The 25,230-nt window shown below is 48.7% G+C and overlaps 9 protein-coding genes across 9 annotated transcripts in view; 6 read left to right on the forward strand and 3 right to left on the reverse strand.

Annotated features, from left to right (window-relative positions):
- Positions 1–1,460: 1,460 nt before the first annotated feature.
- EPUS_07325 (uncharacterized protein) lies at positions 1,461–1,893 on the forward strand (the record flags this gene model as incomplete). Its single annotated transcript, XM_007788045.1, has 3 exons — positions 1,461–1,565; positions 1,650–1,751; positions 1,813–1,893. 3 exons carry the CDS (start codon positions 1,461–1,463, stop codon positions 1,891–1,893), a joined length of 288 nt encoding a protein of 95 aa, XP_007786235.1.
- Positions 1,894–3,184: 1,291 nt separating this feature from the next.
- EPUS_07326 (uncharacterized protein) lies at positions 3,185–7,711 on the forward strand (the record flags this gene model as incomplete). The annotated part of the gene is made up of 1 exon (XM_007788046.1): positions 3,185–7,711. One exon carries the CDS (start codon positions 3,185–3,187, stop codon positions 7,709–7,711), a length of 4,527 nt encoding a protein of 1,508 aa, XP_007786236.1.
- A 2,594-nt stretch (positions 7,712–10,305) lies between these two features.
- On the reverse strand, positions 10,306–11,067 carry EPUS_07327 (uncharacterized protein; the record flags this gene model as incomplete). The annotated part of the gene is made up of 1 exon (XM_007788047.1): positions 10,306–11,067. One exon carries the CDS (start codon positions 11,065–11,067, stop codon positions 10,306–10,308), a length of 762 nt encoding a protein of 253 aa, XP_007786237.1.
- A 1,138-nt stretch (positions 11,068–12,205) lies between these two features.
- EPUS_07328 (uncharacterized protein) lies at positions 12,206–13,454 on the forward strand (the record flags this gene model as incomplete). The annotated part of the gene is made up of 6 exons (XM_007788048.1): positions 12,206–12,352; positions 12,403–12,510; positions 12,568–12,726; positions 12,784–12,980; positions 13,035–13,114; positions 13,165–13,454. The coding sequence occupies 6 exons, from the start codon at positions 12,206–12,208 to the stop codon at positions 13,452–13,454; spliced, it is 981 nt and encodes a 326-aa protein (XP_007786238.1).
- A 2,014-nt stretch (positions 13,455–15,468) lies between these two features.
- EPUS_07329 (uncharacterized protein) lies at positions 15,469–15,843 on the reverse strand (the record flags this gene model as incomplete). Its single annotated transcript, XM_007788049.1, has 2 exons — positions 15,469–15,578; positions 15,633–15,843. The coding sequence occupies 2 exons, from the start codon at positions 15,841–15,843 to the stop codon at positions 15,469–15,471; spliced, it is 321 nt and encodes a 106-aa protein (XP_007786239.1).
- Positions 15,844–17,609: 1,766 nt separating this feature from the next.
- EPUS_07330 (uncharacterized protein) lies at positions 17,610–18,920 on the forward strand (the record flags this gene model as incomplete). Its single annotated transcript, XM_007788050.1, has 1 exon — positions 17,610–18,920. The coding sequence occupies one exon, from the start codon at positions 17,610–17,612 to the stop codon at positions 18,918–18,920; it is 1,311 nt and encodes a 436-aa protein (XP_007786240.1).
- A 2,325-nt stretch (positions 18,921–21,245) lies between these two features.
- Positions 21,246–23,376, forward strand: EPUS_07331 (uncharacterized protein; the record flags this gene model as incomplete). Its single annotated transcript, XM_007788051.1, has 4 exons — positions 21,246–21,447; positions 21,497–22,035; positions 22,100–22,851; positions 22,908–23,376. The coding sequence occupies 4 exons, from the start codon at positions 21,246–21,248 to the stop codon at positions 23,374–23,376; spliced, it is 1,962 nt and encodes a 653-aa protein (XP_007786241.1).
- Positions 23,377–23,640: 264 nt separating this feature from the next.
- On the reverse strand, positions 23,641–24,621 carry EPUS_07332 (uncharacterized protein; the record flags this gene model as incomplete). The annotated part of the gene is made up of 1 exon (XM_007788052.1): positions 23,641–24,621. One exon carries the CDS (start codon positions 24,619–24,621, stop codon positions 23,641–23,643), a length of 981 nt encoding a protein of 326 aa, XP_007786242.1.
- A 464-nt stretch (positions 24,622–25,085) lies between these two features.
- The window catches only part of EPUS_07333 (60S ribosomal protein L27a), a gene marked incomplete at both ends in the record, with an annotated part of 616 nt that continues 471 nt past the window's right edge, over positions 25,086–25,230 (forward strand). The window contains 2 exons of the mRNA XM_007788053.1: positions 25,086–25,117; positions 25,227–25,230. The exon at positions 25,227–25,230 is cut by the window's right edge and continues 195 nt beyond it. Coding sequence (XP_007786243.1) covers positions 25,086–25,117; positions 25,227–25,230 — 36 coding nt within the window. The remainder of the gene's footprint in view (positions 25,118–25,226) is intronic.

A 25,230-nucleotide genomic window follows, 5' to 3' on the forward strand; every position in this document is an offset into this window, starting at 1 on the left:
AACAGAGCCAACTTGCTCTTCATAAGCACTATTTACAAGCCATGGCTTGATTTGCTTGACAGATGGAGACAATTTCGGGCCTTTTCAGTGTTCTACAAGGGCAAAACAGGAGACAGTTATGCGCTAGCGGGTATAGCCGGTCAATCAGAAAGAAGACAAGATCCATGCGGTGGATGACAAGGGTGGTTAGTAAACGAGGCAAAACAGAAGACAGTTATGCGCGAACTAGCGGGTATAGCCGATCAATCAGAAAGAACACAAGATTCATGCGGTGGATGATAGGTGGTAAACAAGGCAAAACAGAACCCAGCATAGCTTTGGCTTGCCTAAACGCAGCCAAGAGATCCAGTTTGCATAGCGCCCTCCTAGTCCACCAGAAAAAGCAGGAGCAACCAGGCTCTGACAAAGGTCACATATGCTGAAGTGGAGTGTCTGCGCATATGGGGCAAGGTGCAAATATGCAGCCACAACACCACCTGCATCACTCTCTGCACTTGTGGCTGGAAAGTTAAAACAAAATTCTGTTTCTCCATTCCTCACCCAGCTCCATTCATCCTTACTTGGTGTGCTATTGGGCAGGAGAACCATCGGGTGATCTAGATCCTCGGATGGCCTGACATCATTGAAGACGATTATTGGGCGCGGTTAAAACAATTCCTATTATGTAAGGTTAAGAACAGAAAGGAAAGTCACGTTGAAGCATTTGTGGTGGGTTCATGGTCAGTTGTGCACAAGCTCTTAGTTACAAACCATAGGTACCCAAAGACAGTTGCATGGGGCCAATGACTCTGTTGCAATATGTTGTGGAGCCAAAACGGGGGAGGCTCTGAATGGTACACTCTTGTAAGGTGTCTACTCCTTTTACGCCATATACGCATCTTCTCATCGTCTACGTAGGTGATGGTGGTCAGATGGATATGCTGGTGTATGGAATACTCTGTAACATATGGATGGGTGATAGAGGTAAATGAGATAGTAGATAGACATTCATCGGCGATCTCCTCCCTGCCGTTCCTACTTCTATGTCACCACTACAACGCCATCGATACTGACATGGACGAGGACTAGTGCTACCGGCAGAGCGCCATCATCCTGCTTTGACACGCAAGCCATGTTCCCAGCGCACGGCGCAGGTCAAGCCTCTTATGCAGGCCCAAACTCCCGACCTGGCACTTGACCAAGTGCCATACCGCCACTCCGTATACCCTGCATACTTTTCAGACTCCGCATCAAGACGAGGCAGCTCGTTTCGAGGTCGAAATGTCAAGAATTACGTCCATCTGCTGGAGACCCGAAAACCTATAAAGAGGACCTGAACTCCCTTCAAATTCATCTCCCCATCATCCGGACAATCATCCAGCTCAAACAACGAAGCCAAACAGCCACTTCTCAATCAAATCTCCCAAACCTTCTCTTCAAGAAACCAAAACCCAAAAACTTCAACCTCCAAACAAATCAAAATGCATTTCTCCAAGATCGCTACCGTCCTCTCCTTCGCTGCTCTCGCACTCGCCGCTCCGGCCCCAGAGGCAGCTCCAGCCGACGGGCTCGTGACCCGATCCACAGTAAGTACTTCACAATCCACTCTTCACCAGTGTTGTGTTTTCCGCGATTGTGGTGACTTATGGACTAATAAATCTCCTCTGCAGTGCCCGCCCCCAAATGGCTGCAAGAAGAGCGGCAAATACTACAAAATCGGACCGACTTGCCCGGTCGGGGACTCCTACCGCTGCAGCACTACCGCGGTCATTGTACGTTCTACCCTCATTCTTCTCTGCCGAGGAGCAGGACTCTGACGTTGCACTGTACAAGGCTATCATCAACTGCGTCAATGTTCTCACCAACATCGCCGTGGACGTTGACATTAAAGACGTCGTCGACATCAAATTTTAGTTCTGCGGTGGACTACAAAGTGAGAAGCAAGGGTTTAAGGAAATGGTGCATTCTTCAAAGACGCCTTTTCTATCCGTGCTTGGAGGCTGAGCTGGGTTTGAAGGAATGTGGTGGAGAATGGTTTGAGAATGTTGAATACTCTCCTTAACACGATTGTTTAACATATCGTGGAAGTAGAATAAGTCTAGGGAAATGAAGACATCTATTTACTCTCTCTTGCTAATTAGTGAAATTGTGGTGATTAAAATTGCTGTGCGTTGCGAAAGTATTGCAATTCCTTGGCGTTATCCTCGAATTGCTGGGGCCGTGGGGCAGAATTGCGATGAGGGTAAAGGATAGCCATTTACCACCTAATTATCTTAGTAGAATGCCCAAAACCGCCCGGATAGTAAAATAGACTCTCTTGTGATCTTGCTGTTAAAATTTTGAGGTAGAATATTATGATGTTAAATCATAAGAAGTGTTTAAATGTAATTAGATCTTAGTAGTGTTTTTATAATATAGATAAAGATTAACTCTTCTTTTATCTTGGTAATTATAGAGTGTAATTAATGCTGAGCTAATATTACTTCAGGGCCCCTCTGTAGTAGTGAGCGGTACATCAATTAAGTGTGATTCAACACCTATTAGTGCTGTCCTTTTGGCGGAGTGGTTGATGTGTCCCTTTTCTGAGTTGAGGGACACACGTTAGTGAAGTTCAAGATCGGGCTTTACAGCCTTAGCTTGGCAGGAAGGTCAAATTAGTAATGGTCCGCCGCACTCTAATGTAGAGCGTTACGTGGCACGGATCACAAGGCTCTCCCACGCCCCGTCTGGCCCTGAGGCATTAGTTATCTGATGAATAAATTGCCAGCTTGGCGACAAAACTACTGACAGATCTTGCACCCAGACTAGTGACCAAAGAGTCCCCTCATTTCTGTCAATGAAAAATGCCAAGATTGCAGCAAATCTATCAGATAGGCCTTCGCCTCGAACCAAGCCACTCCCTGAGCGCACTAGTATGAGAGGGCAAAATTACTCAGCCACTCTTGACGGATTCAATGGGACCAGAAGTATGGCTCCCAGGCTTTCAGGCGCAGGACATTTTGTATAAGGACCCCTGATGCATCCATTCCTCGAGTGACTCTTGTTCGACGCCTTTGCGTTTGTCTTATCGCCTCTACACGTAAAATGTTCGTGGTCTTCGACAAGATCTCATAATCAGTTGTCATGAATCATTTATGGAACAGGACAGAGTTTGTTGGACCCACTCTAACTTAGGTCTGTAGTAACCACGTATTCTCCGCTACGCATGTCTATTCGCCAGCCGGCCTTAACGCGGGCCAAGCCTGTTTCACAGAGTGCCTCACCAGACGACTTATGGCATGAAGCCTTCAATTCAATCCCTGCAGAAGACAGGCAGGCCTTTCATGTTAATAGCGCCAACAAGCTTGGAATTCTTCAAGAAATTCTCGCTATCACCAACGAGAGGAGGCGGCTCTGTCTAGAGAAACGTTGGAAGTACCGGAGAGGCGACAAGGAGGTCATAATCCGTGACAAATTGGAGAAGGTCACCACATGGATCGAGAAGTTTAAGGAGGTAGGGACCGTTGCGGTTCAATATGATCCTGTACACACTGCTCTCCCATGGGCCGGCGTACTTTTCCTCCTCCAGATTGCAATCAATGACGGCCAGATCTTTGGCGCGATGGTGGAGGGGGTAGAGTTGGTGTCCAACACGACCGCCCGTTACGCCATTCTGGAGAAAATTTATCTAGGAGAAGGCAAGGCTTTCACAATGCACGATCAGCTCAGCACTGCTTTAGTCAAGCTCTATATGTCAATTCTCAGATACCTCAGCAAAGCCAAGAAGTACTTCAGTGAAAACACGGCCAAGCGCATGGTCAAATCGACAGTCTGTTCAGCAGAAGCGAGTGTCCATACATACCTCAGCATTATCTCTAAAAAGGCAGCAAGTGTTGACTCGTGCATACGTGTCCTCGATGCAAAGGGCATGCAGAAGCTACATATCAGATCACGACGTCTTGAAGAATTGCTCCTTGGGCTAGAGCAGCCAATCAGGCGATCTGCGATTCAGCTTTCTGAAATCCATGACCATCTAAAGAGGAACGAGCGAGCAAAAATATTGACATGGCTATCTGTTGTACCAACCAACTTGCACCACACCATTGAGGGTGAGAATTTTATGCCGGCGTCCTGCTCATGGATTGATCGCCACCCGGGTTACGTCCAATGGAGGAAATCGAGCGAGTCTTCAGTTCTCTGGATCCATGGAATTCCTGGATGTGGCAAGACCAAAATGATCTACTATGTGATTCGGCGCTTGCTGGAGGAGAACAGCAATGTTACAAACCCTGCACCAGTAGCCTACTTCTACTGCAAAAGAAACCCAGCAGAACCAAAACGGACCGAACCATGTGAGGTCATGAGAAGTTTGCTCAAGCAACTTGCTTCGTTGGGGCCCGATTACCCGATCAGATACCCTTTGGTCCAAGCATATGAGAAGAGAGCCGAAGCAGTGGATGCTGATGCTTCCTGCGTTCTTCAACTAAGTGCTTTAGAATGCGTTCCAGTTATCCTCGAGATTTTAGATCAAAGTCCGGCTACAATCATTATCGACGCCTTTGACGAATGTAACCCTGTCTCCAGACACGAACTGTTTTCTGCACTGAATATAATTCTGAAGCAATCGGCTAGTCTCGTGAAAGTTATTATTGCAAGCAGAGATGATGGCGATATTTCGTCGCATTTGGCAAACTCCGCGAACGTGTGCATTCGAGCGGAAAATAACAGAGATGATATAGGGCGCTTCGTTGAATACTCACTTGAGCGCGCTCTGGAGACGAAGCGACTGCTGAATGGCCGGATGTCGGAACGGCTGAAGACCCACGTCATTGCCGTCCTTAATGCCGGGGCTGGAGGCATGTTCCGATGGGTTACCCTTCAGATCGAAAATCTCTGCGATAGCCAGCGGATCAAGATAGAAGACGATGTGCAACATGAAGTTGGCCGGCTTCCAAGGACACTGAAAGAGTCATACGATCCCTTAGTTGGTCGAATTCTGAGCCTTGCTGACCCTAGCCGTGTCTTGGCTGAGCAATTGTTCAAATGGCTCCTATGTGCTCAGAAGCTAATGAAATTTAGCGAACTCAAGGCTGCCATGAAGTCTTCGTTTGCTTATAAGGACCTGTCAGTGGACAAGGTACTGGATATGTGCTCTAACCTTGTTGTGGTTGATAACCTCGGTGTTTTCAGATTCGCCCATTTGTCCGTCAGAGAATGCCTCGAGTGTCATAAGATATTCTCCGCGACTTCGTCACACGCACTTGTCCTCGAGAGGTGCCTGGAGGCTTATACAAGCCCGAGTCCGGAGTTGGAATCTCAACCGTACAACGAAAACGGCTTCATTCTAAAATCGTATGCGATGGTCTATTGGCCAATTCATTGCCAATTATCAACTGGTCCAGGTCCCAACGAGAGTTTTCAAAGACATCAAGTGTTGAAATTCATCTTCGAGGATGATCAGCCAAGCACCGCCTTCACAGATTGGGTGGAAGATACCCAGCGCTTCTCGGAGTACCCAGGTTCGATTGATTGCGACTACGATCTGCTCCAGAAACTCGGCTCGATGGGAGATTCATCTTCTGCGCCTTTATTCATTGCATGCTGCTTTGACTTGCCTTGGATTCTTCATCAGCTAGCTGCGTCTGGTTTCTCCCAATGGACAGCCCGAAACAAACGGGAAGAGTCGGGTATCTACCTGGCCGCAAAATGGTGTAACTACGGAGCAGTGCAATGGCTTCTCGAGAACGGCGTGATGAGCCACGGTGATACTGAAGCAGCGCTCTATGCAGCCGTCCTGAACCAGGATGAGCAACTCATAAATATTTTTTTACAGCGTCAAGTTAAAGGACACTTGCCAATACAGAACGGAGAGTCATCGTTGCAACTTGCGGTTAGGATGAAAGACATCCGGACGGTACGCTGCATGATCGATAAGAGCGTCGAAATACCACCGGAGATAGTGGCCGAGACATTATGTGCTGCTTATGAGAACTATTCTGACGAGATTTTTCGGATCCTGTCCTCTTGGTGTATGAAACTCACTGCAGCTGAATTCCTCATGGTCCTTCTGTGCATAGACACAGAAGATGAGACCTGCCTTGAATATATGCTGACCGAGGCCAAAAGACATGACCAGGAAAAATTCGCAACAATTGCACAACTGAAGGCCGGAAATTATCTAGAAATGATGCAACCTTGTTCAGATGGTAGTTTCAGCATATTGTTTAACGGCTTACACTTCCCACCTTTTTGTTATGTTGCTCTGGCCAACGACGAGACCCTGGCAGAGCTGCTCTTCTCGTTGGGAAATGATGTGAATCAAATATTCGAAGAACAGGGTGATTCATATAGGTATTATGGGATCCCAGCGTTGTACGTTGCAGTCAAACTTGATCGGCTTAGCATTGCTTCTTTGCTCCTCGCGCACGGCGCCAATGTCGATTGGAAGGACAACAAAGGGCGTCCGCTGCTGATTCATGCGACTAAGAATAGGAATTTAGAAATGGTACAACTACTTCAAAAGAGCGGAGCGAATGTGGAGGCGTGTGACAGTAAGAAAAAGACTGCGCTGTGGATCTCTGTGGAGAGTCACCAACATAAGATCCTCGACTTTCTCCTCCGGGTGGCGTCGGCGGCGCCGAACGTAAACGCCTCAAATCTAGACACTCCGCTCACGATGGCAGTTAAAGCTGAATGTAATCAATGTGTCAGAAGGCTTCTGGTGTTTGGCGCTTATGTGGAAGCCGAGCAGAGTGATAGAGATCACGTCTTGCATCACGCCGTCATGTCCAACTCTGCCCGCATCCTACAATCGCTCCTGGCAAGAGGGGTTAGTCCTGACCCCCAGGACGCTTCCGGACGGACTCCATTGCATCTTGCGGTGCTTCGACAGAATGCTACAGCTGCAAGGTTACTACTAAAAGCTTTTGCTGCCACAGACACTGGCGATGTTTCCAATAGGTCTCCACTTCATGATGCGGTCAGCGCCGGTAATGAAACCTTGGTCCGAGTGCTTGTCGAGTATGGTGCAAGTCCAAATACTCAGAGTGAGTCAGGAGGAACAGCACTGCATGAAGCAGTCTTAGAGGATGACATCAACATCCTACGACTCATTTTGAACGTGGCGCCTGACATTGATGCGCCTGACATTCACGGCAACAGTGCATTACACTGGGCACTGGATCAACGACGGCCCTCATCCTACGTAGACTTGCTTGTCGCTGCAGGAGCATCATTCAATCATCCCAACAATGATGGCGAGACTCCGCACGACTTGGTGACCAGAATGAACTTGAGACTCGAAAAGATCTCGCGGTGGAGAGAAGAAGAACAACAAGAAGAGAAGGCAGAGAATGCCAAGGAGGAGGGAACAGAAAAGGGCGAACAGACAAGCGGCTTGAGAAGTCGATCAAAGCAAGCGAGAAGAGATAAAAAACTGGAATTTTTGGCAGACTCCAGCAAAGACAGCGGAAGTGACACCGAATATGTAGGACTGATCGAATTGGAGAACTCTTTGACATTCTCGCAGCAGAGACGGGTTAAAGACTCGGACAACCCATTCTTTGAAGATGACGACATAGAGGCTGTCAATGGTGACGTGGAAACCCCATTGAGTATCACCAAACAGCCGCACTGTGGTCCTAGTGTCGACTACTATACCTCGCATGGCGTGGAAAACTGGTCCAACATTTCTTCCATGAGAGTCGTTCCTTCGCGTCCACTGTGCGTTCCTTTCAGACGATGGGAGCAATGAAAACCCATCCATGAGGAGGCTGATTTCCGAATGCTTGACATGTAACTGAGTATATATGTATGGAATGTTACGACTGAATTAAATTGAGACTACCTTAGCTACAACCCAGGGAGAAATTCTCGTACACGTCGCTTCTTACCGCGCGAGAAGAAGTAAAGAGAAGAGATTGAATTGTCATAGAGAATTAAGGAAACAAATGAGAGTAAAGAATTAGGCAAGGACTCTTAAACGTGCGAAAAGTGAAGATCGAAGAAGGGAAGGAGAAACAGAAAGGGCAGGAGCAGCAGAGAAGAGAAGAGATGTGTATCCTTTTCAGCACTTCACCGAGAAAAAAGCAGAGACAACGGGAATATACGAAGCCGATTGTTCGAGCCGGACGAAGTTAGTGGGGTGGGTGAGGAGGGTTTACACATAAATGCCATGACCTCTACTTTCATAACTATCCCAGAAATACTCGAAACTCTTCTCTCTCAAGCCTACTGTACTCCGATGACACCCTCCCAGTGCTTCCGCCGCGTTGCTGTATCTAAACGGTTTATCAGGCATAGTTCGACGAGCCTTTAAATTTCGTTAACGACATCATACACTATGCGTGGAGGAAAGGAGGAGCAGAACACGCAGTGATCATGCCCGGAAAAGTAACACTGATGTGGACGGGAAGTACGTTGCCAGTCGCGGAGTGGAGGAAGAAGATGCTGACATCGCTGGAATCTCCATATACAATAGTAACGACGGTGTAGACGGGAGCAGAAGAGGAAGCAAGAGGATTTAAAGATAGACGAAGGAGGGTAGGAGACATTGTGTAAGTGGAGGAATACATTTCAATGCGTTGATTGAGAGAATCAGTCAGTTCAGCGATGTTAAGCACAAGAGCAACTTCTTCTGCTTCCAAGCAGAATATATATACGGAGTAGTCTAAAACGACATACGCTCCTAAGAAAAGAACGCCGTGGGGATAGTCAGGGAAAGCTCCGTACAACCCAAACAGTAATTATTTCTCTATTTCTACTACGAGTGAGACGTACTGTACACGTACTTGTACCATTGTACCATGGCACCAACGCTACGGTAGGTCCAGCTGGTTGGAATGGTACGGAACAGGACCTCCTTGTACCGTCTTGTTCCGCTGTTTCCGCACACTGATAATGTTGAGCTCTCTTGTAAGAGAACACCGGGTCTCAGTCTGACCCTTGAATGGAATTTGACAACGCGACGGCCTCCACGGCGCTTCTTATGCAATGGACTTGGGGCCTTTCCAAGAGATTGCAAACTTGTCTCCCTGATCAATAAGCAAGATCTGTCCAAAAATCTTGTCGTGCGCCAGTAGAGAAGAAGAAAAACAATCACAAGGGCAAGTGATTGAGAATTATTAAGCACAGTAAAGCACTGATGTCTCTCACCTGACCTATGATCATATCGTTTGTTTCGGCAGAGCCAATGAGGTCTGCTGCTCGGTGGTGTTATTCTGCTAGTATCGAGATCGTAGATGCTGCTTTCAGAGGGCCCCCAAGTTGGCTCTGCGAGAATATCTTTTGCCCTCGATCGTGATCATGGCAGCCGCCTTTCGGGCTCTAGGCTCTTCTGGACATCTTGAGGAGACCTCGCAAAAATGTAAGAGAATACTTTTTCTCTAGGTGTGATGCAGCAACGTGATCTTAACAGCCTTTTCGCGATCTCAAGATGTTCGCTCCAAGCAAGAATCTATTCGACCGAATTTCTCAGAATCTTTCATTGAAACGCGCGCTGTTCCAGTAAACGGAGACGTAGTTTCTCGGGCGATATCGGCTGAAGTAGCGGTTTTGTAGCATAGAGTGGGTCGAAATGGCAAGATCCAACAGACGGAGCAGTAATTTTACGGTGCAAGAATCTCCTTGGTGCTTTTTTGTGCAACCTTAGGAAACAGCTGTTGACTGACAACTGTAGCGAGGTTTTTATAGCAAGCTAAAATCAAGCGTCAAGCTTAAAGTGTTCGGACGTTAGCATGTTGTGTAATAGGAATCTTTTGCATGAAAACATGTAGCCCTGTAATAGCCCAATCGAGTCCCCTCCTACTTTGAAACACATACCGAGTCGAGACACTCGCAAAACGAAATTAACAATTTGATCTCGCCGGGCTTAGTCTCTTGTCTCAGAGACTCTCGATCCTCCCAAGCTTTCTGGTGACAGGGTGTCACACCGACTCTTCGCCTTGAATGTGACTCTGTTCTCAAGTGATAAAATCACTGAGTCATGTTAGACTGGATTTCTATGCACAGCCTGCACCATGATGCAGTGAAGCGAAAATTGCTGTGGGAGTGCCTGTGTATGTTTCAGTTTAAACTGGATTCTGTATTCTTTGATGGCATAACTTTGGATGTATGAGAAACCAGACTCATGAATGTCGAAAACTCGTCCTTGGGAAGGTCTATCGTTAAAAGCTCTTTGGAAGAAACGGATGCTATTAGTGGAAGGACTAAGACAGAATATTCATTTGATAAATCTTTGTGAAAAGTAGGGTCTATAAGTTTGTATACAATGATAAATCCTGGACGCGTGTTCTTATACTAATACATTTCTTACCCACACATGCCTATTGAGAGGCTTTGCGCACCTTCTCAGGAGTCGCCGGTAGTTCTTCTTGGACCCTTAGCCTCACGTCTTGCAGATGGTCTTGGAGCCCGGGGAGTGCTTCCAAGAGGTGTTACTGGAGATGCTAGGGTAGCCCGAGGGGAGATATTCGCAGGCGGAGCACTCCGAGCCGGTTGGGCTGTACTGCTGTGGGAGTATCCTATATTCTCTAACTCAGTGAGAGCTTCCCCGGCTACTTGATGTGCGAGGCTCGTTGCCCGCAAACGCAAAACGAGTTCATCTGCTGATGGATTTTGGTGAGGCTCGTAAACAAACAAACTCGCTAGCTCTGGTGCGAAAACAAGTATTATTCCTGCCAACAGGTCTGCCTTCCTTCTTTCGGCTGCTGCCTTTGCTGAGCGATATCTCCTGTACGCCTCAAGGACCTGGGCTCGAAATAGCGTATCTTGTGTGAATTTGTATGCGTACAACTTTCTATCTTCTGCGGAGGCTCTGTCATTGACTGCTGCATCGATCAGAAGCTGATCTGCAGTAGGTTGGTCTATCTTCGTAGCTGAGGAAGGATGTGAATGAGTTGTAGCAGCCGTTCCGGCTGAAGCACCCCTAGAATCTGAAGGAATAGATAATACAGGTGCTTGATTTCCACTGACTGGGTCTTTCACAGCTGCGCCACGTCCAGGTGCGGTCTCAGCTGCGCCCTCCCTAGTCATAGGAGTATGCCTTTGTGTTGGAGGTGAGCCGCTGCGCCGTGAGCCTCCAGCACCAGATCCGAATCGACTACTAGACATGGCTGAGAAGTAGGTATGGCTTTTTCGTGAGAGTCGTGTACTATTAGAAAGTCTGGTGCGAACTGGTTGGTGTTCAGAGAGACTTTAGAAGGAAAATGTGAGAAAAGAAAAGAAGCAACCGGGAAATATATCCGAGAATGAATATTGACGAATATATCGGATCCCCTCCGTACCTACTAGCGTACTTGGCGTCAAACAAAGTATTTGAGCCGCATTTGATCGCTTCAGCTTTCATTTTCGCCTCAATTTTCAACCACTTGTTATGTTACTACAGCAGATTAGGCAAACTCTTCTAGGATAGAGAGATGTTGGACTGTGTGGGGCCGTTTGGCCTATTTTGCTACAGGTTTTGCGTGCGTTTTGTTATAGATTTGTTACGTGTTTTAGCCCGAAACCCGATTATATTTTCAATATCCGTGTTAGGCTCACTCGGAGATAGCAGCCCTCCTGACTACCGACAAGTTATCGGTAGTCGGGTAAGTAGACAAGTGTAGTACTACTAGTAGTTGGTGCAGCCAAGTAGCGATACGCGACCATAGACAATCAAGCAGACTTCCACGCCACTGTTGTTCTGAGGTCTCATTTCACCACTAAACCGCACGTTGCTTCCTTTGATTACATTAGTATCTATAGGTATATACGCTTTCTTCGTACTGATTTAGATAAAATAACTTGCTATTTATACTTAATGTATTCAGTCTATTTAATAAAGTATCGAAATTTTTCAAAAAAATCTCAGCGAGCCGTACCCCCAACTACCGCACGTCATACCAAACCTTCTATTGACCATTAAACCCCATTCAGAACGTCCCATTCGACGCCAAATCTCATGCGCCACACCGGCTGCAGGCCTGATGACGAAATAGTGTGGAGTAAAAAGAGCTGCACTTTGCAAACGCGATGCAACCCTCTTTCAACTCTTCCCGCCTATTAAACGAGGTCTAGACCTACCAACAAAGGAATGACTCAAATACATCCAAATCACCTCGGACAAATAAGACCGTCTTCAAGGGCCTTTAGTCTCCTGATCCTCGTAGAACGCCGAACGCTGTGTCCGTTTAGGCTGCCGGCCGTACGACTTGTACTATGTAAGTAGCGAGCTGCTGGATCCATGTTTTGCTTTCCGCACTCAGTCAACATGAAGTCCAATCAGGCTACCACAACTGTTGTCGTTTGCACCGTCTTCCCCATATTTGCATTGCTTGCAGTGTGTCTTCGGGTGTATTCCCAAAAACTCAAAGGCAATAACGTCCATGCCGACGAATACATCATCTTTTCTGGCCTGGTGAGGAGTGAGCTTGGTTGTTGAGCATTTTTACCTGACCGATAATCCAGGTAGTCGTGTATGTGCTATGCGGTTTGATGGTTTATGGGGCTGCGGACGGTGGAGTGGGATGGCATATTCAAGACTTGCAAGGACGGGCGGGACGCGCCTATATCAAAGTAGCATGACCTTTACTGTCCTCCCAAATTGTTGGAATGTTCCTGATGGAAATGCAGATTATCTTCTTTGGCCTACTTCTCTGGGCTGCCTCGATCACTTTGGTCCGGATAAGCCTCCTTGTCTTCTATCGGCGGATTTTCACGTTGAAACCTTTCCAAATTGCCAATAATGTCCTGATCGGTGTCAATATAGCGTGGTTTACCTCGTTATTCTTTGTGAGTCAACCTCTTATGCATGTCAACCTATCTGAGCATTGCTCACTGCTGTCCAAGGGAGCAATATTCTCGTCCTCCTTGGAGACGATAGTTCAGGCTAGGATCAATTATCCCGCTTGGCTTCTTGTCAATGGTACTTTGGACATGGTCCTGGACATTATGACGCTCTGTATGCCTCTTTTTGTCATTAGGACACTTCAAATCGGTGTCAAGAAAAAGTTCACGTTGGCCGGGATCTTCTCGCTAGGCTTTTTGTGAGCATCGCCGCCACAAGGTTCAGAACATATCACTTACTATCAGCTTTACAGCTGCATTGTTGCTTCCGCTGTCCGTCTGGGGTATTATATACAGCTTATCAAAATGAGACAGGCTGATCGCCATTTTTCCAGTAAGTTTTTTTTTGGTGACGACTTGGTTCACTAAGCTAAAGTCTAATAGCTATCACTTTCAACTGTGTCCTCTGGTCAGTTATCGAGCCATGTGCCTCGATCATTGCAGCTTGCCTTCCCACATATGGCCCTTTGTTCGAAGAAGGCCATGGATTAACTACCATCTTTCGCTCTATTGCGTCCAAGGTTCCCCTCACAAGCAACAAGTCTCACATTTCCCTTTTCTCCGCCCATGAGGACCAGCTTCAAAAGATGTACCGAAACAAGACGCAATCAAGCTCCAAGGAGAGACTCAAGAACAACACTGTTGGAAACGAATTTGAGATACCCGTTGCGTAGAAATGTTAGCTGCTGGTAACTTATGTCGACGTCGGTCCTTTGAGAACACAAAGGTCTAGAGACAATCAAGAGGGCCAGACTGAAACCTCGCTTACATCGCAACGACCACCAAGTGTCATCCTATGTGGCAGACTCGTCCGCGGCTCAAAACTTCTCTTCAACCCGTTCTATCTAGTTCAATTCTATCACTGATTTCACAGCCACTGGAAATTTGTCAGATCTTTGAATTCAGTCCACGGGATGCCTTCTTCTAGCTTTTCCGTCCCGCCGAGCACACTATTCCGTGTCAGCATATTCGAGAGTACCCTAACTCTGTCAAAGATATACATGGTGTCCTGAAGCTTGATATCAAAGAGTACAGGCCTTGTAATAATCTGGACCCAGGGTCAGACTCTGTCACTATCGCTGCCACCCACGCTATTGGGCTCTTTAAAAGGTAAGCCGCAGTACTCCCATCTCATTTCTATTTTCAAGACCATATACTCAACTCTCACCCACACTGCTCGACGCCCTCGCCTTGGTCTATAGCTCCGGTCGGTTTACTACAGGTAGACGAATGTTAATTTTACCTGCCTGGCTAGCCTTGCTAACATATCCATTCGCTGACCCAGGAAACCTATGAGCTCTTATAGGAAGAACTTGTACAGCGGTGCACCTCTCTCAAAATCAGAGCAATTTGGGTTGCCGATTGCTCGAACCAAGGCGCCAGTGGAGTGAAGAATGAGATTCTGCAGGTAGACGATCGTAGGTGATACACTATCAGACTGATGCTCTCCTTGCTCGTGGTTCGACCATTCCAGAGATTTCCACCAGATGGTCAATCATTTCCATGACCACATGACCCAGCCGATAATTGGGATAGGACATAGTATGGGAGCAGTATAACTGTTTGCGCCCTCAAACGGACACCTAGAACCTGATGCTAATCTCCCAAGTGTTTACCTGTCCCATATCCATCCCCACATGTTCTATGCTCTCGCGCTTGTTGAGCGTGTCATCCAGGGTCGCCCTCCAATTAATCCCAACGTCGCTATGCTGAGCAGCTTTCGCCCCGATGTCTAGCCCTCACGAGCTACAGCGGCAGCCTCGATGAAGAAGAACCCGTTCTTCAAAGCACTGGATTCCCGTGTATAGGTCCGTTACCTTCAGTTCGGTCTCCGCAACACGCCTACCGCTTTGTACCCGAGCCGAGCACAGCAGACTAAGGAGGACCCTGTGGTTGTCAATCCCCAAGCGACGAACGTACGGAGATCCTCACCGGAACGCTCGGGCTCGGTCACCCTCCCATCTACCAAGCATCAAGAAGCATGGTCCTACGCCCGCCCAGTTTTGAGCCAATCAGTTCATTTTGAGGTAGTCAGTTCGTGTCGTGCTGAGGAGTTTTTGTTGTCCCCAAACCAAGACCCGCTCGTGGAAGGTGCCTACATGTTTGTCCGCCCCGAGTCTGTGCAGGCCCTTCCTTTTCTTCTTTCCCTACGGCCCGCCGTGCCGTGGGTCTACGGCTCCCCCGCAGCCATATCAATGTGGCACCATTGTGGGGAGAGAAGCTCAAGCTCACTGGGACAGAAAGGGGCGGCAGCGGAGGAGCCGCAACGAAGAAGGTCCAACAAGAGGTGCTAAACTGCGGTGGGCATTTGCTGCCGTTTGTACAGGTAGGACCATGCGCGGAGACATTAGAGCAGTGGATGAGAAATCAGATACAGAGGTGGAAAGAGAAAAGGATGTGGATGGAGGCAAGGATGAACCGGAAGTCAGAGAGGGGAGGGCTTGTTTTGTCTGGGGAATTCTTGAAGAATGTGAGAAAGCCTGCGAAGGTGAAAAGGCCTGGAGCTTTGGGAAAGCTGAAACACTGGACTAGATTTTCCCAATGTAGGACTATGAGTGAGATTAAGGTAGGTATGGAAGATATCATTAAGTAGATAGACCTCCACTTCAGGCATCAAAAGGAAGATCTGCTGCCCCAGTGCATCCTTGCTTTCCCGAAAAGCGAGCTCGAAGAGATTGTCCGACCTGGCTAGGAATTCGATGCCTTAGCCTTCCTAGAACCAATAATATGGCCAGTCGGCTGGATCGTTGCATAGGCGAACAGAGTATGGTCCGCATTCTGTAGTAGCAAAGGCTGGACTAAGCTTCACATGTCAGCAAAGCTTGTCCCTGTCACGTTGTCTAATGGCGCACCCGCCCACTGCACAAAGTCCAAAGTTAGAAGGCGTTGCAAATACTCCTGCTGCTGACAGAGGTCTTTGATGATGAGCGGCGGGCCTGAAATATCAAAAACATTGCCATACCGTAGCACCTCATTGGCAATCGCCGCAGTGGGAGGTTTCCATGCAGGGCCAAGGACAAGCCTTGTTCCCAGCCAGACTGCGGTCTGCAGGACGGCCGTCATTCCGACAAATTGCTTTTCGAGTAAGCCTACGCCCAAAAAGCTGTTGTAGGAAGTTTCGCTAAACTGACATGTGTCATGGGAATTGGTCCATATACACGTTTGTTGATATGGCAGCTCAGCTGGGTCCTTTCATTTCCTCTGGGAGCACCTGGGATACATCTGGCGATGTCATCATCTGATTGTTATAGACCACCGGAGTAGGGGGCCCTGATATCATCATCAGCTTTTCAGGAGCACGCTGATAGTTCCAAACCGGCAGATCCCAGTCGTTCCAGAAGTGTAAAATATGATCCACGGGTCCTCCTTGGCCTGATCCCAGATCTTACTAGATTTGTATAACTTTGCATCTTCTTGAGTTAGCCGATGCTGCAAGGCCGGCGCTTCAATGCTGCCTATGTGAGGTCGTTCCCGGAGGAGGCCTTCAACACGCGCCTGAATCAGCTTGTCGTAAAGAAACGTTTGACACACTGTTGCATCCAGCAAATGGAGCGTGGCCTGAGCAGGTGTGAGTGGTGAAGGAAGAATTATCTGCGGGACGCATCAGATCATCTTTGTAGACACAGGAGTCAAAACTTGAGGGTGGAGACCCAGGACTGTATTACCTTTCGCCCTACTTCTGCCGCCGCCACAGCTATTATAGGCACTCTCGCGTCGTTTAGGCCTTGATAGGCGAATGTATCAAACTCACCATTACTCGGACCAAGGGACGATTCCAGCCAGTAAGCTGCACAGATGACTGATTTGCAAATTGCTTGTAGGCGATATCGACGTAGCCTTTGCTCAAGTCATTCTCATCTCGCGGTATGGAAAATCCAAGCACGATGGGGTTCTTGGGTTGCGATATGATCAATAGCTGCTGGCAGCAACCATTTCCCACCCTCGTTCCTTAGCTCCATAGCATTCACGAAAAGCTACTACTGGAATTTTGCTTGGTGGCAACGGCCAGAATTGCAGCGAAGGTAAGATCAATGCAAGCAGGTCAAACAAGACGTATGGATATTGAGAAGCCTAGCTATTGTTGACATAGATACTTACGCTGTAGATCGTTTTGAACAGGAGTTTCCAGAACGTTGCTGACGATGAGGTCGGTAGTGAATCAACGTAACAGAAGCGACGAGCAGCTCATACCCCGAGGAAGTGGATGATGGAATCTACTACGGCTATAGGCCTAATTTTTGTGCCCTCCCCTGCTGAAATGCTAGTATCCGTACAAAACGTACTATGTAGAATTAAGCATAGACACCCACAAAATGGCCTAAATAGGACTCGGCTCTAAAATCAAGTTTTTACTTTCCATTGACATCTATAATTGCTTGCCATCTCGCCTGCATTGACTGAAGCAGCTTCCTAAGATAGTCAGAAGACACAGCATCATATACAGCATTAACAGCCGCTCGTAGCTCGTCCTATCAATAGGTTTATTAGTATCTATATAGAAATGACTGAATGCGTAGATCAAGCAGATTTTGCAGGATGAACAAAATTCGTGCAAAATAGCAACAGGGATGGTGATAGGGGCGTGTATGTAAAAAAGTCGTTTGTAAGATAATTTAACTGGGGGAAGTACAAAAATTAGGCCTGTAGCCGTAGTATTCTATCCGTAATATGCAAATGGTAAAATCAAGCTCTGACCTTGAAATCTAACACCGCACGGAGTAATACATGGTTGCTACGTTTCCGCCAGAGCACATCTTGATCACATTATTCGCTGTGGAATTGTAACGAAACTGACTAGAAACCATCGCTGTATCTGTAGAGCTCATGCAATGGCAACCCTATCAAGATTCCAGTCAATACAGCGTCACAATCTCGAGGTATTTCAACAGCAACCCCTTGCCGAGATATCAGGTTCATTGGGCGATCTGGGTACTTTCTTGCCAATCGTGATTGCACTGACTCTATCCCATCAAATATCACTGCCTACGACGCTCGTACTTACAGGCATCTTCAATATCTTGACGGCATGTTTCTTTGGTATTCCACTACCTATGCAGCCGATGAAAGCCATCGCCGCTGTTGCCTTATTGAAGAACTTCACAGCCGGCCAGACACAAGCCGCGGGAATCTTCGTTGCAGCTTGTATTCTCTTCTTCAGTGTAACCGGCCTACTTGGGTGGTTTACTTCTGTTGTACCTATTCCTGTGGTCAAGGGTATCCAGGTCGGAGCAGGGTTATCTTTGATTATATCTGCTGGGGCTAAAGCTGTGAACGAGTTGTCATGGACTGGTCCATCTTGGGAAGACAACTACATCTGGGTCATGTTTACCTTCATCGCTCTGTTGATGTCAGCAGCTGCCCCAAGGACGCCCTATGCTCTGTTGGTTCTGATGCTTGGCCTTGCTCTGGCCGCTTTCCAGTTGGGCCATGCTAAAGGAAATCACGGTCCAGCTTTCCGTCTTTGGCTCCCTTATACTCAAGTACCAGATAAGGATGAGTGGAAGGTGGGCGTGCTGGAGGCAGGCTTGGGACAGCTCCCATTGACCACCCTGAACTCCATCATTGCTGTCGTACATCTGTCGGCGGACCTTCTTCCAGAAATACCCACACCTTCAGCCACATCGATAGGGCTCAGTGTAGCATTCATGAATCTCTTTGGCTGCTGGTTTGGAGCCATGCCTGTTTGCCACGGCTCAGGGGGACTGGCAGCGCAATACCGGTTTGGCGCTCGTTCAGGAGCCAGTATCATGATTCTTGGTATTGTCAAGCTCCTGCTTGGATTATTCTTTGGTGAAACTCTGGTTGGCTGGTTGAAGAAGTTTCCTACTGCCTTGATCACAGTAATGGTGATTGCCGCTGGACTGGAATTGGCTAGCGTCGGAGAAAGTCTGAACACCATTGCAGCTCGGGATTTGGAGAAAGAGCCCGGACAGGCGGAGCGAAAGAGAAGATGGATGACCATGCTCGTGACCATCAGTCTGCTGGTTGCCTTCAAGAACGATGCGGTTGGCTTCATTGCTGGTATGCTTTGTCATTGGAGCTATGAAATGCCGGAAGTGCTGGCAAAGCTTAGAAGAAAAACTTTTAACGGCCACTGGACCAATGCAAGTCTGCACGAAGAGCAAAGTCTACTTCCGTAGATTCGATAAGATTTGGCCAAAGTAGTCGCAGTCTTTGTGTGCTTCTACAGCCTTGTCTACTACAGATAGTGTACTTGCAGCACCCACATCCGTCAACGTCTACGCCGGTATAACTTCTCTATCCATACGGATGCGTCTCTTGCCATGACCCCCTCCAAACAGGCATCTGCGCATCCTCCTGATATGCCTCAGAAATCAGATCTCGATCTTCGTCTTCTGCACGTCGAAAATCCAACACCGAGCTTCTGGGTTCGATGCATTTTACGAGACCTCCATCACATACATAAAGGCAGATCCTGTATCGCTGCGCACTCTGCGCGTTGTCTTGGTTGTGGGGTCTGTAGAAGGGGAGAGTCAATCGGGGATGCCTGGCGAAGGAAATTTAGAGTCATGGGAAAGACCTAGGTATTCTTGGACGGACCTCCATGCGAAACGTATGCGAAGGAGGTTGGTGAAAGAGAACTTGAGCTCTTAGTGGACGCCTCTCTTGCGGTCCGGATGAGCCGTACGGGGAGTGAAAAGGCTTGATTTTGCAGATCAGTCTTGTCGATGAGTGATTGGAGTGGAGAAGTTAGTTACGCAACCTTCGTTGGATAAAGGGAAGCCAGCGGAATTCGGCGGCCCCCATTGTGATCTTGTCAAGAGCATCGCGCTTGGTTGGGAATGACGCTTTAGACGGTGCTATAGTTCCGTCCTTAGGGACACTGTAGACAAAGAGGATAGTCACGCCAGTGACCCGGGATGTTGTCTCCAAGAGGAGCATGATGCAAGGCTCATGCTCCACACACGAAACCGTCAAGGCTCGCAGAAGATGAGTGAAGATGTATCCAGGGCCATGGTGCTTGAATCAGACTCTTCTCTAAGCGCGTACCTGTACGGTAGAGGCTCATGAAGATCTTCCCTTCTACAGTTGGAAAAGCGTTCAAGTAGCTTGGTCATAAGGAATCACTACTACTTTGAGCGATGCCGAGCTCCTGGAGAGCATCGTCCGGAGATATTTTTCAAGAATTATATATCATATCCCCCACGTGCTTTCAAGGGTTCCTGCGCTGTGTAACGAGAATCCTTCCTAACGTGGCTGTGTAGGGTCTTTTTGGAGCTGCGTTATGAACGTTTCACGGGGAGGAGGGCGGTGAGATAGCAACAGCCCGGGTCAATGTTGTGGCATTCGAGCCCGCTACGTCCTGCTACACTCAGTAAGAACATGCACTCTAACAGTTATGTCTAGATTACCGTCAATCTGTATGATCTACTTTGCATGCATAGATTGCATAGAAATATGTAGCTAAGACATCTACATCCAAAGAAATTGTGTTATTTTAGACATCCTCTTCTAAAATTATGCCCATATAACGGCTAGATTATGATCACCCGATCTCCCTTTGACCATCCTGGACCGACAAAGCATCTGGAAACCGGCAAAGGACCAATAGGGGGTCATTTTCAGAACCCTTCTCCGCATAGGTACGTAGGTACGTAGGTACATAGTAGGTAAGGACATTGGTCGTCACCGGATGTCTGCAGAACTCCAGGCCTTACGCGATACTGATATTCCGTAGTGGATAGTGGCTGGGAACAAAACTGCCACCTCTACTACGTAGTTAGTCTCTTCAGGCCTCCTGCATTTCAGCCTCGCTCCACCAAAAGAGCCAGCTTCATCCAATCACCTCCACGATCGAGCCATTTCCCCTTCAAACCTGGACTCGTCTTTTCGTATAACCACGGCCCTTCCTAGATTTCGTGCGGCATTTCACACATTTTATCCTTCTTCGGAAGAAGAGCCCTTTGGATGACAGTTCTCTTAGCTTTCCAAAATCCTGAAGAATTTGTCAATCTCTCAGCGATTGGAGGCATCAAGACGTCGTGCTCGTTAGCTGATCAAGGCGGAGCATAACATTGGACGCCATTTGCATGCATCCACCCTACTATCTACGTCGTTCCTCGCCAGGCTGCTGGAGTTGTGCCCACTCATGCCTACTGGTAAAAGCCTTGTGATCATGATTTGATGTGTTGCACTATGGCCCAAAGGAGGCAGGTCAGATACACACACCACAACGGCCACCAGTGATCTTCAGCTCCAGCGGGGACCATAGTCGTCGATCACCGAGGGCCTGACTCCGTCGCCCAAAGTCTGCAGCTTTCAGCATGCAGGTTCCACGACTTGCCCAACACCAGGTCATCGGATTCTACAAGACCTGATGCTAAAATGTTCTCCTCTTTCTTTTCTCCTGGCGCCGGTCTCGCGGAGTGATGGCCATCCGTTCATTTCGATCTTCATTTCACGCTCTGTGACTGTTTTGCGACTTGCAAGACAGAGCCGCCTTCATGGCTCGCTCAATCTCGTTCTTGCTTCTTGGTTTTTGCTTGGTGATATTGGACTCGGTGCTGTCGCAAGCTCCAAGCGATCCGGTACAAGATTTCTGTCGACGCTTCTCTCATCAAACTGCTCTTATCAACCGGCAACTTTACATCGACGGCGGCTTTGTCAACGCAAATCCGCTCTCTCAAAACCCTCGAGCAGTCGCAAGTATGCTTTCACTAGACTATGCTTCCTCTGTTGTTGACACAACAAACAGATCCGAATCTGCTGGTGCAGGATCTAGACGTCCTCGAAAATGGAATGCCGAAGCCTTTCGCTAATCTGTCCAAGAACGCGACGGTTCCAAGCGTTTCCGGTGGCATCTTATGGGAGGATGACGTGAATCAAGTCTTTTATCTCTATGGAGGCGAATATCCTCTCGTACCTAACAATTTTGAGCTATGGGCCTATGATATTCCTTTGAACCAGTGGAATGTCACCGCGCAGTCCGCCACATCTTCCGAAGTGCAAAGAGTCGCCTGGGGCGCTGGGACAACCGTTGGTGGCAGGGCTGAGGGTTACTACTATGGGGGATATCTCAACAACAGTACAACGCCAGGCTGGAATGCTTCTCCCTTAGCGACGAGCACTCTGGTTAGATATGATATGATAGCGAACAGCTGGACGAATAATACAGGGCCAGATTCCGTCGGCAGGGCAGAAGGTGTCATGGTTACCATTCCAGCATCTCGGCAAGGTCTGCTGGTGTATTTTGGCGGAGTCGCCTTTCCCTACCGGAACTCGACAGAAGTCGCAGTAAGTCATGCATGCCATACGGAATGTCTCGTTCTACTCTCTCATTGCTGACGTTGCTTCTCAGTCGTCAATGAGCACCATTTTCTTGTATGACATTGCGGAAGGCAAATGGTACCAGCAGAATGCAACAGGCCAAGTTCCGGAGAACAGGCGTAAATTCTGCGCCGGAGCAACATGGGCCCAAGACCAGTCCTCATACAACATCTACCTCTATGGTGGAGCAGGATTCGCGGAGAATGCCACTGGCTTCGATGATGTGTATATCCTCACGCTCCCATCCTTCACATGGATCAAATGGTATCCTACTGAGCCAGGACCCGGCAGTCCGCACAATAGTTTAAGCTGTAACGTTGTTGACAACGCGCAGATGCTCATCATCGGAGGTACTTTTCCTGCGACTGATGCCTGTGATGCGCCTGATGTTGTTGGAACGCACAATCTGGACCTTGGAAAGAACAATCCGGACCAGGCCAAGTGGAATCTGTTTAATCCAAATCTGACTACTTACAACGTGCCTTCAGAGATCATCTCAGTCGTGGGTGGAAGCCCTGTCGGAGGCGCAACTGTGACGGCTCCGACACAAGGTTGGGACCACCGTGATCTACCTGTTTATTTCCAGCAGCAAGCAACGCATGCTGTAAGAACACCGACTCGAGCGCTGCCCACAACGGGATCTACCCCCAACCAAAGTAGCAGGTCCAACAGAGGCGCTATCATCGGCGGTGCGGTAGGCGGCGCAGTCGCCTTCTTACTGCTAGCGGGTCTCGCAATCTTCCTCTGCATACGCAGACGTGGAAGACGTGAACCGGCCAACAAGTCAGAGATGACCCAAAGAGCCAGCCATCACCGCCTCCCGAGCTACGTGTCCGAAGCAGTCCCACCACCGTTGAACCAAGTCAGCCATCACCCCTCCCACCCTCAGCTCACCTCCCCTCCTACATCGAACACAAGCCCTTCCCCTCCGCACCACCAACAACGATGCATCCCGCCCTAGCCCGCCCACCTGCCTCCCCGGACCTCTCATACACCAGCACTCCCCCACCCATGATCAGAGCCCCAGCCCCAGGCCCAGCCCCAAATCAAGACCAATACCAAGACCCTCACTCCCCACCCCTCCACTCCGCCTCCTCACAGGCGACCCAGGTCGCATCCCCGATCCACAACCCACTTTACCAACATCCAGCACATATCCCAGCCTCCCAACAACAACCCTATTTTCCACCACCACCTGCGAGAGACCGTGTGCCGGACGAACAGGAGCAGAGCAGCACTACGGGGCCGAGTTACGAGATGCCTACCATGACGAGTCCGAGGCCGAGGAAGAAGACTTGGGGGGATTGAAAGAATATACCGTGATGGGGACTTTGAATCGGTTTAGGGAGAATCTTGTTCGCTGTAGGTAAGTGGGTAGCCGAGATTTGGGGGATATTTGTGCCCATCTATCATGATGGCACGCCTGTCGAAAAGAGCCAAGGTTCTGAACCGGGAATTGCTCTACGTATTTGAGGTTTGGTATCATGTTGCTTGCACCCGGCCCGCGGTGAGATAAATGTACACTTGACATGGTATCATTAATCATAGCCAGTAGATGCTCAACGGCAGATCTTAACTAACATCGAGTTTCGTGAACGCCTCCGGTCCACCCGGTATCTGCAGCCAATTCTTCTCGTCATACTGTTCTTCTCCCTCGATCACATGGAACGTATATATAATCCTGCCTTTCTGGCTTAGATTCTTCTCGCTCTTGTGCAGCAGGTTCCCATGTATCAGCACCAAGGTGCCTGCTTTCACCTCTCCCAGCTCGAATTCCTCCTCAGCCTCGCTCCCCTGCGTCCCTTTTTCTTCCTCTTCTCTTTCATGCTCAAACCCCCGCGGCCACCTCGCCTCCTCATCGCCAACGTCCACATCCTCAAACCCGGTCCCTTCCCCGCCTCCCTCCTCCGTCGCCCTCACAAACCGGCGCCTCACAGGCGTCCTCCGATGACTCCCGCGCGCAAAACTCAAACACCCATTCTCCGCCGTCGCGTCCTGCCTGCGTGTGTACAGAAACGTGCTGTCCTGATGCGGGGGCACCGCGCCCCCGATCTCCGGCTGTTTGCAGATGACCATGCTCTGCAGCAAGCGGGGGTCGTGGAATCCGAGCTGGGAGGCTATCTTCGCGTTGAGCTGGCCGGTGGGCCCGGTGTGGGAGATGGCGGCGAAGGCCGGGATGTGGGTATGGAGCGCGTGGCCGATCTTGTTGATGGCTCTTTCTTTGGGTCGGGTCAGCACGGCTGAGTGCTTGGAGAAGGCGTCTTCTTCGAAGAAGAAGCGTACCTGGTCGCCTGAGGTTAGGAAGTAGGTGTCCCCAACGTGGGCGGAGGAGGATGAGCCGGTGGAGAATTTGGTCATCGGGTGGTCTTTGAGCGGAAAGTCGTGGAGGAGGGTGCTGATGGTGGAGAGGAGGGCGGTGCATCTGGATTGGTCGAGGTAGTCTGGGATGATGGCATAGCCGTCGGTATGGAATTGTTGGAGCTGCTTGGGAGTGAGGCCATCGGTTAGGGGTTGTGGGTCAGATGGAGGTGAAGAGACGCGGGAGGGTGGCATGCTGGGAGGTAGTCTGAAGGACTGAGAAAACGATGCAAGAACAGTGTAGACAGTAAATTTTAGCGAGTATGGAGCAGCATGATAAACCGCATGTTCTGGCCAGGCCAGTAAGACTTATGCGGGTGTTCTGTAGGTCTACGATTAAGGAAATACTTGTCAAGATGTACAAAAGTAGGAGTACTAGAGTTTAAATATAGTTATGTCAAAAAGATTGTTGTTAGATTAAAGAATAGATGTTATATGATGTTGTATCCAAAGATCAGGCTGGGAGCATGACGAGAAGTCAGTCTACCTTATGTAATAAAGCCAAGAGCCCAAGCCCTAATACCCTTTAGGACTATCGCGCTAGAACTAACGCTAGACTGGCAATTCCACATTCGAGACCGCAGGTAGATGCATCAAAAAGATTGATTCAACAACCACAACCATATTCTCGATCTTGCAACTCGGCAGCCGCTGTCACGATGCCGACCAGACTGACAAAGACCCGAAAGCAGTACGTCTTCCCCGCGTCCTATGCCGGTGACGAGATATAATGCTTCTCAAATCTCCTTGTGCGACTCTGATCTTCATCAAACTTTCACTGATCTGTCTCTCTCATATAGCCGT

Source organism: Endocarpon pusillum, assembly GCF_000464535.1.
Source record: "Endocarpon pusillum Z07020 unplaced genomic scaffold C711415, whole genome shotgun sequence".
In the NCBI taxonomy this organism is placed as follows: Eukaryota; Fungi; Ascomycota; class Eurotiomycetes; order Verrucariales; family Verrucariaceae; genus Endocarpon; species Endocarpon pusillum.